The sequence below is a fragment of the Cyprinodon variegatus genome, unplaced genomic scaffold (assembly GCF_000732505.1).
Source record: "Cyprinodon variegatus isolate N-32 unplaced genomic scaffold, C_variegatus-1.0 Scaffold322, whole genome shotgun sequence".
Lineage (NCBI taxonomy): Eukaryota > Metazoa > Chordata > Actinopteri > Cyprinodontiformes > Cyprinodontidae > Cyprinodon > Cyprinodon variegatus.
The window spans coordinates 780,922-794,437 of record NW_015150775.1 but is presented as its reverse complement, the minus strand read 5'-3'; the positions used below and the strand labels follow the sequence as shown (position 1 = coordinate 794,437).

At 39.7% G+C, this 13,516-nt stretch overlaps 1 protein-coding gene across 2 annotated transcripts in view; it reads right to left on the bottom strand.

Moving 5' to 3' along the window:
* Positions 1 to 13,516, bottom strand: part of mpp2 (membrane protein, palmitoylated 2) — a 79,338-nt gene that overhangs the window by 63,649 nt on the left and 2,173 nt on the right. The window contains exon 1 of one of the 2 annotated variants that reach the window (XM_015384749.1): positions 10,895 to 11,164. The exons of the other annotated variant lie outside the window; for it this stretch is intronic. Coding sequence (XP_015240235.1) covers positions 10,895 to 10,985 — 91 coding nt within the window. The 5' untranslated portion in view covers positions 10,986 to 11,164. Of the gene's footprint in view, positions 1 to 10,894; positions 11,165 to 13,516 lie in introns of those variants that run through there. 2 annotated transcript variants of the gene reach the window in all.

The window sequence follows — 13,516 nt, the reverse complement described above, 5'->3', positions numbered from 1 at the left end:
TGGTTCTGCTGGAGGTTTCTTCCTGTTCAAAGGTAGTTTTTCCTCTCCACTGTCGCTACAAGCAGGCTTAGTGTGAGAGATTGCATTTGAGTCCATGAGTCCATGCAAACAAGCTATTTGCCTTAGATAGAAAACTTTTAATCAATGTGACTGTATGAGCTGGTGAACTGTAATGGGCCTTGAGATGACATGTGGTGGGAATTGGCGCTATAGAAATAAACTCAATTGAATTTAATTTTGTCTCAGGTTTTATTAGCCCAGCTCCCGGTGAACTCCTGGCCAGATCAGTGAAGGACAAACCTTACCTGGATTTCTGTGAAACCTCTGGATCAAGCCTTTGACTTACAGCCTGCTCTATTCTCTGCTCTAAACTCCTGACCAAACCAGGCTGCTGTGCACAGCAGTTGTGTTTCTAGTGCCTAACTGCAAATCCCTGAACCTCTTAGTGATGGTGAGCTACAGCTTCATGAGGCATTGAGCAGTTTGGGTAAATTGCTTCAACAAACCAAAGATTTCATGAAGGTTCATGTGAACATGTCACCAAATACTAGCGGAGTGCATAACTATAGTTAGCAATGTTATCTGTGATTGTTTGTCGTTGTTTTTTTTGTTTTGTTTTTTTTTCATAAAATTTTCTTCGAAATTGTTAATGATTGCTGTGGCTAATACAATCCTTTGTAAGGTTTTTTGTGCATGAAATGTCTTAGAAGAGGCACACCGTTTTTCTGTCATTTTAGTGACATTAGCTCAAGCAAACAGTAAAAGCAAATTGGTCAATGATGAGCGAAATGAAAGGTGTTAGTCATTTTTATAAAAAAAATGTTTTTTTCACAGTTTTTGGTTTTAATTTGGTTGTACATTTTGTGTTCAACCAATCTTTTGTTTTAAAACAACCTATCTATTTGGCAGCGTTTTTAGCCAATGTATAGTGGTAAAAGGGTAAACCAATACAAATTGGTCACATTGACCAAAAACACTGGTTACTAACAAAACTTGAATTGAGAGGGCAATTCTTACAGCAGACACCACTTAGGAGAGTGGTGTCTGCTGTAAGATACTGCTAAATACCAGTAATGCAACTGCAACCAGGGGCTCGGTCAGCTTCTGATCATTATATTGTTAAACTGGTTGTTTTTCCAACAAATATATTCTTAGAATATATCCAAAATTTATTAACCTGATTGCGACTCTCCTACAAACTTCCATATCTTAGGTGAATACTGAGGCTGTTTAAATGCCTGCCTGTCAAACTGAACCACTTCTCGAAATGGTTTCATGGTATAGCGATAATGAGGATCTGGACGTTATCGATTTTGGCCCCCTCCCCTAGATGCACTTCACAGAAACACCCCTCCACAAGTCGACACACACTTTGAAACCTGAGCTAATCTCATAACATCACTACCAATTGGTCACTTTGGCCAAAATACTGGTTTTATTGTGATGATCCTGGCACTGGAGCTGACTCTGGTTCAGTCTCCACCCCCATTGCAATCATCTCTACTGGTTTCACCTGTCTCCATCTGCATATAAGCTCCGTCCTCATGAGTCTCCAGTGCCAGATCGTTTCAAGCCAATTCCGGTGAGAACCTTCCAGCCTTGTTTTTGAAAACCTGCCTGCCTGCCTGCCTGTCTGCCTGCCAGTCTGCCTGCCTGCCTGTTTTTGATCCTATTCTGTCCTCTGATTTTTGAGCCTGCCTGTCCCCTTCTTGGATTTGTCCGCCTGCCTGAGACCAGCTCCGTCTGTCTCTGGATTCCGGAATGATTACCCGTGCCTAAGACCCAAGTCTGTCTGAAAGTTAATTCATAGTATAACAACTTTCAAAAGTCAACTTCCTGTCTTGAACCAACAAACCTTGTATTAATCAGCAAGGTCACCACTTTGAACAATTACATTTCTATGGAAAGCAATACTAATAATACAACTGAAACCAGTGTCTTTCTCAGTTTCTGGTCAACATATTGTTTTAACCAACTAGATTTGGAAAAAACAAGCAATCTTTTCTTATCCAAACTCTATCCAAATGACCGCAACTCTCCTACTAACTCCCACCCCTTGACTGAATACCGAGGCTGTTTAAATGCCTTTCGAACTTCGCAGACGATCTGAACCCCTTCCTGAAGCGGTCAAGTGGTATGGTGGTAGCGAGGCTACGGACATCATTGATTTTGGCCCCTCCCCTAAATGAAGCAAGCCTCAATAATATGCCCTTCGCAGAAACACACCCTCCACTGCTTGACAGATGCCTCGAAGCTTCAGCTCATCTTATAACATAATTACTCTGTGTTCTTCCCTCCCTTGAATATTAGACCCTAGCCTGTAAATCCAGTCAGTCTCTATTCCTGACTATTTAAGCTTAAACTAATCATTTGCATCTCAACCAGAGCCTCACCTCGCTCCTGGGTCTCTGGTCTGACAGCTACTAGAACTTTGAATTGCATGACTAATTTCTCTTTGTAAATAAACATTAAGTTACCAAGTAAATTATTTTATTTACATATAAACATATCTATACACATTCATACGGGCCTATACATGTCTTCATTGGTAAAATTATTAGCCATAGCCCACACAGCCACAATCATTGCAAAAAATGTGTACACACTAAGATAACCCATTGATTTTCACTGCGTTCTTTCAGCTCAGATGCAGGGTAAGATTCTCAGTCATCCAGATCATAGTCATTCCAAAAAGATTTTTTTTTAAAAACAATCCACTGGACTTTTTTTCCAAGTTTGAAGACGTTTCGCTTCCAATCCAGGAAGCTTTTTCAATACAAAATGTCAGAAATAGCGTTGACTTCAAGGTTTTATACAGTAGCCCAACGAAGCCTTTAGAAAACATGCAAATTGAAACGGACAAACGAGTTCACCCCTTTGGAATGGGGGTCGTTTGGCTTCTTTGTTAGCCTGCAATGCCCCATACCTGTCGATGTCTCTGAAAGGGGGGTCGTTTGAGGGAATTGTTGGCCTGGCTGAATAGGCAAGGCCTTCTGGTCCCCTGTAAAGGGGCTGCGATGATAGCTGGAAGGAATCAACTCAATTGCTGCAGAGTTGGTTCTTATAATCTGCAAGTTTTTTAACCAATTCCTCATACTCACGCATTATTCAGAGGGTGTCTTTCCCAAAATGGAGTGCAATATGCTGGTGAAGATTCCAGCTCATGTGTTTTGTAGAAAACCAGTTTAACGTTTTTCCCTAAAGAGCCTCATGATTGGACATTGAAATCAAAACAGAGTTTGTTCCATACTTCAACTTAAAGGAATAGTACACCCAAAACATGATTAGCCTTCATTTTCTACTCACCCCCATGCTGAACAACACTCTGGAGTACTTTTTTGATATCTCAAATGCATCTGGAGATCTGGGAGGCTTCTTGCTGTCTGCTGACATTCAAATAATGGAGGTCTATGGCGCCCGAGGCAGAAAGGTCCACAAAAAACGGGTCAATATTCCTCCATACTGCTCGTCCAATGTATTCCAAGTGTCCTGAGTGGGTAGCATCCAGAATTTAGAATGTTTTTAGAGCATAAACAGTAGTGTATAGGATTTCCTGAAAGCGCGCACCTGCGCGATCACGACGCTACGGAAGCCGGCAGACCAAACCAGATGAAAGTGCGCATTCAGCGTCTGCTCTGCCAATAATGCAAGCGTAGAAGAAGAAATGTGCTGTTTACCTGTGCAAAGAAAGAAACAACGAAAGAAAAATGTCTGAGGACTTCAGTGTTGAGGAAGAGCATGAGTTCTTTGCCGAGCTGAATGCGCTGGTTTGGTCTGCCGGCATCCGTAGCGTCGTGATCGCGCAGGTACGCGCTTTCAGGAAATGCTATACACTACTGTTTATGCTCTAAAAACATTCTAAATGACTTCGTTTCGAGTAAATTCTGGATGCTACCCACTCAGGACACTTGGAATACATTGGACGAGCAGTATGGAGGAATATTGACACGTTTTTTGTGGACTTTTATGGACCTTTCTGCCTCGGGCGCCATAGACCTCCATTATTTGATCAGCAGACAGCAAGAAGCCTCCCAGATCTCCAGATGCATTTGAGATATCAAAAAAGTACTCCAGAGTGTTGTTCAGCATGGGGGTGAGTAGAAAATGAAGGCTAATCATGTTTTGGGTGTACTATTCCTTTAATTTATTGAGAATTCAAGCAAGCAGAAATTACTAAATATTGGATTAGTGGTGTCATGATAGCCAACCATGTGAACTGTCCTAATGGCTCTTTTCTGCAGACTGCGTAGGGAATTAAGTGATGTCCTGTCACTGTTATCCTAGACTTCAGCACGGCTCAGGTAAGGTAAAATCAGTGAACACCAGAAGATGTTATGGTTTATAATAAGTAAAGTTTCAGAATTGCAGATGGTTTAGTCTGATCGTGTCTGCTGCAAGGCTTCCAGCATATCTTGTAGTCGATGATAACTTCATTTAATAATTTAATAATTTAATTTACCCATTTCACCTCATCATTTCATCAATATTTTATTTATAATTTCCAAATAGCATCACCTCAATTTTTTCCAGATTCAAGGACAATTTATTTCTGTCAAAACCATTTTTTTTTTATTTAATTTATCTCTGAATTAAATAAAATATGGTGTAATATCATCCACGAGCTGCTCTGAACTCTCACCAGTACAGAAAATATTTGTTTCATCTTGAAACAAAACCAACTTAGATACTTTTTAAAATGTAAAAATGTCCTTTACAAACAGAGAACAAACGGTATCGGTTCCAGTACTGAACCCTGAGGGACACCACAAGCAAAGTCCAAGCATGACGACTGATTATATAATGGTAAAGTAATTTTAATAAAAAGACAGAATATACATAGCTGCAAGAGGCATACTACTAAAGGTAACAGCATGGAAGTCTGCTTCTATTAAGTATTTATTTAGGCGAACTGAGTACAAGAAAACATGTCACATTATTCAGATTTCTTTGTAGAAACAGAAAATGTAATAATTATTTTTCCATTCAGTTCACAACTAAGCACCTCTCTGTGTTGGTGTGTCAAATATATCCCAGTCCACAGCTAACAATTTGATCTTAACTCCCTTTCAGTAACTCTGAGCAGCTAATCAGCTGGAAAAATTATGTTTTGGTCCCACTTTAAGCAACTGCCTTAAACTTACTCCAAGCTAAAGTTACAGCTTGCAAAATGAAAAAAAAAAAAAAAGCTTGAGGCCAAACTCATTTCTAAATGTTAAATTCTCTTTTATCAGGGTTTGGTTATGTTGACCTTATAAATCTCCAGCGTATCTCACCTTATAAACATTCCTCTTCACGGTGGAAAGACCTTCACGGGTCAAGATGACCATGGCATTACAATAAACTTGGGTTCATTGCACCCTGTTGACATTTATGTCAGTGGATTCCATTCAAGGAGCAACTTTAACCAATTGGCATTCCAAGAAGACCTTAAACACATGGGTTTTGTTTGTTTTTTTTCTCTCTCATTTTGGATTCTCCTTGGACCTGCTTGGTGGCTGGGTCAGGGCAAAAATAGTGGGATAATCAGACAACTAAACTTTAAGACGGCGTACGAGGGAGATTTAGTTTCTAAATTCGTCAATAAAGATCCAAAGAAATGTGTCCATCCATTATAAAGAAACAAAACTATAAAATCAAGCCCTATTTTATTAGTTAATCTAACACTGAAGATTCAGGGACACAAAAGTTCATTTGACAGTTTTTTGGTGTGTTGGACTAAAATGCATATTCTAAGAACTACATTTGTACCACAATGTAGATGTCTCTGTTAAAAATATTTCCCTGTCAACATAACTACAACAGTCCATAATGTTAAAGCTCAGTGAGGGGTACTTGTGACCTTTCTTTTTTACACAATAACTGTAGATGACTAACAGTTTTGACTCCTATCTTATGTCCCTATCTTTGAGGGCTAAAGAAAATGGTAAAATGGCCTTATAGAACATTTTTCTCCCCAAGTCAGTGGATTTGACCGAAGCGCTTTAAACTGTATTCAGTCATTCACACACTGAATGGTGGACACACTGAACACAAGACAGGCTGCTGTATACAGGCACCAGGTCCTCTGACCCCCATCGGTAGACAATGTAGGTGATGCATCCTGCCCAAAGCTGTAGCTGGGGGTAGAACTGGCAACTCTTCAGTTGCAGGGCAAACTCCTGTATCCGGCACAACTCTCACCCACTGCTGCCATTGTAAATGGCTCTGGGAACTAAGATGACTGTAGAAGTTGATTTTGTGTATGGCTGTGTGATGTGTAATATGCCATGGACTCTGGGAGACTTTGGGAGAAGAAAAACAGTTCTTAAACATGAAAGGTTCTCCCCCTTAATTTGCGAATGAATCCTTTTAATGCCAAATCCAAAGGGTGCATGCGTGTACAGGTAAACTAAACCCGGGTTTTTTCAAACATGGGGCCTCTGTCCCCCTGCTGCTGCGTGTCTGGTAACACCATCATGCTGGGTTAGTGATGATGATGTCACCAGTGCGACAGAAATCAGGAAAGTAAACAATGGAGTCTTTACTTTCAATGCTCAATGTTTATCAAATGTGAACAGAGTTGTATCGGCTTGTTATGTCAGAAACGATTGCCGATGTGTGTTGATGTTTGTACGTTGTGTTCAATGGTGTCACGTTATTTCACAGGTCAGAGTTTTCTGCTCTGGTGTTCCCACAGTAGGCAGATGAGAGCAGAGGCGTGTTTAACACGGGTCGCTTGCCGAGTCATTTGACCCTGAAAGATGCGCATCAGTGAGCTTTTCCAACTGCCACTAAAAGCAGATTCTTCCCGGGTTTAAACAGGTTTTTCGGCCAGTGTGAAAGGGGTAATAGTCTCCGTTTTTCTTACCAATGCAATGGTACAGTAATGGTGTGTTGACACTGAATGGGATTTCAGCTAATCTGTTGCCACATCTGTGCCGTCCCTTGCTTGACATACTGAAGGAGTTTCTTTCTGCTGCTTGCCAGTTTCAAATCAACATTTTGGATCAGGATTTTACAGAACAGTTTGTGGTGCTTTATTCATTATTGAAGTGCAAACAAAAGTACCAGTATCTAAGTCCCTGGGTTCGCTAGATTCTCCAGAGACAGATCCAGTTTAGGGACTACCACCACCTAATACTACCTAATACAAGACATGGGTCTGGATGAGGGTGGCTTTCAGCAGTACTTCAGTCTATGCAGAACCATGCCTTCCTGGCATGCCTTCCACAAAGATCATAAGATATAAACTGATTATATCTTATGCAATAAAGCAATAGAAAACCAACATCCCAAACAGCCAGGCCATGCACACTGCTGGTTCTGTGTAACTGAATATGAACTGAATATGATAGTGCGGAGTTCAGTCGGGTAGCTCTTATTTCAGAGCGAAAGCAAATAATGTACATTTTGATTACAGTGCATCTCTCCCTGAGAATATATGTAAAATGGGACACTGTCCAGACAGTTTTTTCTTTTGATGAGCAGGGAGAGGGACACACACAAAGACATGCAGAAAATGACCTTGAAAGCTTTACAACAGAAATCCCAACCTGAAGGACCTTCGAAGAAAAACTTACAACTTTACTAAATCAAATAATGGTAAAAAATATCAAAAGACTTGGCTAATTACCAATCATTACCAAGCATTCAAAACTAAACACCAGTTAGAAAACAGAGATTTAGAGCAGCAAAAACATATCAAAATCTGTCCGAAAAAAGATTAATACAACATGCTGTAGAGGTCACTGTATGCCAAAGAGCACACTGACTGGCATAAAGAGAAAGAAGGCATTTTACGAAAAGGCTTTTAATGTCATACACACATCTTGGGGCATAATGAAAACAAGGACAAATTGATTAAATAAAGCTGTAGCTCATGTCAAAGTTTGATATTTCAGATATGAATTAGCCTTTCTGGTTCAGTCTTGGAGCAAGATTGAACTTTTCTCTATCTGGTGAGACTTGAATGTTATTTAAAGTCACCTCTGGAGATATGACATGTGACATCTGCTGACATTTTGCAGTCTAATCACACCTCACCTGTGTGCCAGCCGAAATGCAAATTAAGGTCAGCCGAGTTTATCCTCTAAAGTGGCTGTAATGAGGCAGTGATTTTTGACTCTACACGTGTTTCTCCATCCAGCTGTAAATCAAAGATTTAGTCAGAATCATTGAAGTGTGAAACCGATGACATCGTCATCAAATACCCTCAACCAGAACCAAATTAAATGGTGGTTTTCTGCTGAGACTGTGTGATTATCTTGGGCAGTCTGATCCTACTGAGACAGTGCACTCAGTGATCCATCATCTGTTGTTTGGAGACTCCATCATTAGACTTCAAAAGCAAAGCTTTTAGGAGCAGAAAGGCAGTTTGTGATTTTGAAACTTTTAGGCTTCTCTGATCTGGACACTTTTGCGTTTGAATGATCCCTTCACTTACTCACCATGAACGTGCTAATGCCCCAAAGGTCCGCTCCATACAAGCTTGAACCAATAGGAGCACACACACATGCACTCACCCTGAACTGGAAGACAGACTGCTTTGACAGGAAATGTGATTCATCATGGCTGCCACTACTGTACTGTCAAGCTACATTAGAGAGCAGAGGAGATGACGCAACGCCACACATTATGTGACACACAGTGATGCGATGATGCTTGTTGCCTTGTCTCAATTAACATGACACCATAAACTAGTTGTTTTTATTCTAATCCTCCTCATCTAGCATCCTGAGTTATTTGTGTACGTTTATTTATAAAGACAGGTACCTTAACCAATACAGCTGGAAGGTATGCAATATAACATATGATCTATTAAATCCATAAATTATGAAATTATGATATTATTTTTCAGTATAACAAACATGGATTTGGATTTAACAAGCTGCTTTACTTTTCTACATTGCATCATATTTTGATAACTTTCCATTAGACAGGTAGTTATAATTTTATTTTTAGAAAAACTGGCCAACTACATTCCCCTTTGTATTTACAAAAGACCAATTCGGTACGAGAACTGTCTTAGAATAAAGATTCCAAAATATATATTCTGCTGACGCAGTCCAAGAGAAAAAAAAAAATGCTAAGAGATATTCAGGATAATTCATCTCACTTATATAGAAGTAATTCTCAACACATGTGACTTCATGGAGACAATACAATCATATCATCCTGTCAGATGGTCTAAGGAAAATCAGCTGATTGCATCCAGTTTTGGACTTTGCAAAGTACTGAATGCTCATCCTCCTGAGCAATGGAAAGATAAAAGCAATGATCTATAAATACTTTCAATGATGGAAAAAAGATGATAAATTAGTACCATAGAAACGATCACGCAGATGAGATCTGAGTTTATTTTCATCTAAAAAAGGATGAGCCAGAGCAAATACTGCTACTAACAGCAAAAGCTGAGCCCACAGCTATATCTAGAAAAGAAACAGGACTAAATACTAAAAAAAAACAGCCAAAATCTATCAACTATATATGAAAATATACAGTAGTGATCCAACTACCAACAAAAAAACAGCATCAACCTTTACCCTAAGCAGGTGAATGTCATAATATGGTCATATCCAGCTTTCAAGGGGAAGCCAAAAGGGCTAAATATGTGTCCTTTGATGATGTGTGTTAGCATTAATAGTTGATTCTTCAAATTGCTATGTACAGAGAGGCTATTAATAACACTTAGGGAACACACACAGGGTAGCTCTGTTGATCACATTATGTTAAAAGGAGTTGGGTATCACCTCCTGTAAAGCTGACATGAGCTGGTTAATTAATCAGCCATCTAATCAGACAGAAAGCCTGCTCAGCAGACATGTTTTTTTACATTTCCCTAATTTCTGACTAAAATGTTTTCTAAACAGGAGAGTTAGTGGTTCATGGTGTAATTGATGGGTTGCCAGTTGTAGCCCCACCCTGTGCTTAAGGAGAGCTACATTCCCACAGCAGCCTGAAGTGATCCAAATCTGCCCATATGCGACCTGTAGCTGATCTGTTCATGACAGTCTGAACAACACAGACCCGATTTTTTCCAATGCGCCCCCCAACAACGCCCCCCTCTCCCTACTCTCTTTATAAGGGTAAAAAGGTTTGGAAATTACATTTAGCATGTTATGACCTGCATGTATGGTCAGTAGCTAACTGCAGGCTAGCTAATCTGGCAGATAGTCTGACTAAATGACCCACTAATATCAGATTATTAGACTCCCAGTGTTTGTCTGCCGCTTTGGTGCATGAAAGAAACTACATTTCAATTCCTCTGCATGTACTGCACATTCAGCATATTTCCTTTTTCATTTTCTACTATCAGAAGGGAATTCAAAATGCACACATAATTATACAAACAACAAAACTGCCTAGTCAGTGCATCTCTAATAAACAGAGTATCATAAATTGACAATAAAAAATCTTGAAGCTGTAGAGCAGAAAGGCAGAGGGATTATTTGCTGGACATTTACCTATAACGTAGAAAGTGTGTTTTATATCATATTGGCTGCAGTTGGAATAATTGCTCCCTTTTAAAATACAACAAATAGATCATATTTGACATTTATTCATTGTTTTCACGTGTTTGTGTTAAAGTGAGAATCTCATAGCTGTCTTATAGTGTCTTAGTAATGTAAACGGATTTATTTAACCTCAGCCTTCCTGGGTTTGCAGCACGCTGCCTTAGATTCCTGCGGAACACATGCTGCCTCCAGTTCCAACCTGTCTAAGCTCATCTTCATCCCAGCACTACATCAGGTGCAAAGCCAATTTAAAATAAAACAACTGACCATTAAACACTAGAAGCTCCTTCTGCATGCTGCTGCCAGAAACCCTTCATTTTAACTAAGGTGTGAGCTTCTGCTCATCTATGAAGTATCAATAATTTTTCATCCAGCCGGAAGGTGCGCTCCTCTCTTCTTACCTTCCCCGCACAGCTTCATTTCCATTCCTTCCAAGGAGTTGGCTGAGTCGCCCTCCTCCAGAGAGAGCCTCCCAAACGGGCTGCCAGCCATGCCGAATAACACCTCGCTCACAGGGATCACACTCCCAGCAACACACCCGATACTCTATTGGAGGCAGCGTGTAAGATCTCCCCTTCCTCTGTGTGTCACTGATCCTCTCTGCCTTCAGAACACTTCCTCCCTATCTACATCCTTTGCTACCTGCTCTTGGCATGAATGTGTAAAAGCTGCGACTGGGCTGAGAGCCTCCTCTTCTGCATGAATGAAAAGGCACGGCAGAGGGGTGGATGCAAGAGTAAGAGAGGGGGGGATGATGGAGAAGGACACATGGTGCCTTCTAGAGGAAGAGGAGGGAAAGGAGGCAGCAGTGCTGTTTCCCAGCAGTAGTAGAAAAACTAACATCTGGATGTCAGGCAGCAAGGTGTCCCATTTCAACTGAAACATTCCCAAATTATCCATTCCATTGGGCCACCGGTGGGCCAGTAAATCTAACATAATTAGATGTTTAACTGTTCATAGTTTAAAGAACTAAAGGAACTCCTTTAAAGGTTTTTCTTTGTAAAATTAAAAAGCCTCTTTATCAGGCTGACAATTGAGAAATTAGGAACAATAAAGAAAATAAAAACACTCAAACAAATACTGACTGAGAGCCTATAGGGGGCGATAGCTTCACCACAAACCCACCGATTCAAAGGCTGTACAGTTGGATTGCTTCCAGATTATTACTTCATTAAAGCTGAAGGATAAGATATAAAGTCAGGCTAGGGCTGGGCGATATGACGATTCAAGACCGTGTTACGATCCACACCTCTGACGATCTGTCATTATTAAGAGACCGTTTTATCAGGATCCACAGAACTGCAGTGCTGCTGTATTTCTGCCACTGACCACATTTACATGCAACCAAAAAAAACCTTCACAGCTAGAATATAATCCGAAGGTTTGACATTTCGTCCAGTTAGTTTGAAAATCAGTTAAGGCAGCGACCAGTCCTTCTCCCGAAGCAGCAAACGTTAACAGATTCATTTACAAAACTTACTCCGTACGATAAAGGCAGTAAACAGTGGAACAGCGTGACAGAAGCGGTGACGTTTCACTTGGTGAAAGATTTATGTCCTCTACGAACTGTAGAAGGAGTGCGATTTAATAAAATGTTAAACGTTTTGGATCCACGCTACGAGTTGCCTAGCCGCACCTATTTTTCAAACACCGCTATTCCACATATGTATGCTGAATGCAGAGAGAACGTTTCACAAACTATTAAAAATGTGCAGTTCTGTGCAAGCGACAAGCGACTTCTGGTCCAGCCACACGTCAGAACCGTATTTGAGCTTAACCATACATTTCATCAGCAACTGGGAGCTATGTAATGCAACACTGCAGATAGCCTATTTTCCTGATCATATCATCATAGATTGCACAGATTACATCTTGACTTGCACTATATTTGCAGTTCCATAATAGTTTTTGTTTCTAAAGACTTTAGAAATTATACAAATCTATTGTTTAATGTATTTTTTATTTATTTTGACGGTAGTTACTTACTAGAAATTAAAAAAATAAGTTTGTTAGCACTGCTTTGATTCTCTAATTTTAATAAAATTGTTCATTTATTTAATTTTTCTCTTCTTTGCATGTTAATGAAGTTATGTTGGTCGTATCTAAAAAAAAATCGTGATAAAATCGAGATCACAATAATATTTTATTTTTGCCATATCGCCCAGCCCTAAGTCAGGCTTGACCTAGCCTGATCAGTGCATCCTGGCTTGATCAATATCAGTTTAGTTATAAAGCCCCAATTCACAGCACATGTGTCCTTTACAGCAGGGCTGCAACTAACGATTATTGCAAATTGATTAATAATCGTATAGCCAACGATTCTTTAAAGAAGACTTTTAATGAAATTTAACCAGGTGAAACCCAAACTTTTCCACTTGAGGAGTTGTGGATAGAGCATATTGACAGAATTTCTTTTATTTTTTTTTTATCTTAAATCCAAAATGTTTATATATTTTTTACAGTTTTGGTATAATCACTGCTTTAAGTGGGTCTCTCTGTCAGCTAAAGGGATATTTTAGAGTCTCTACACTCTAGTTAACAAGAAAGCGATTAATAAATTAGTTGATAATTATTTCAATAATCGATTAATCCGATTAATCCAATAAATTTTTTCAGCCCTACTTTACAGAGACACATTTCACAAATACCAAACCAGGTCCAATGGTGCGGCTATGTTAAGCTGTAAGTAATCAAGCTAAATGCAGGTCAGCATTTAGACCATGAGGTTGAAAACAAAATAAGCCAGACTTGGCCGCATAAGCCTGCTGGGTGCGAGGGATTGCAGAGGCATTGAGTCCTGGCAATCAGGTGGTGTTCCTTAGATAGAAATACTCAAAAGAATATGATTGTGTTACCTGTATAAATAAATTGACCATTTTGTAATTGCAGCTTTTCTCTGTGTGAGTCTCTCCAGGTGGAATTATTAGCTCGGCTGCTGCCATAGACACCTCTGATTATAGATGAGAGTGATGGGCCTGTAGTTCCGTATCTACTTCTGTTTCTATCTTGAACATTGCTAGAAT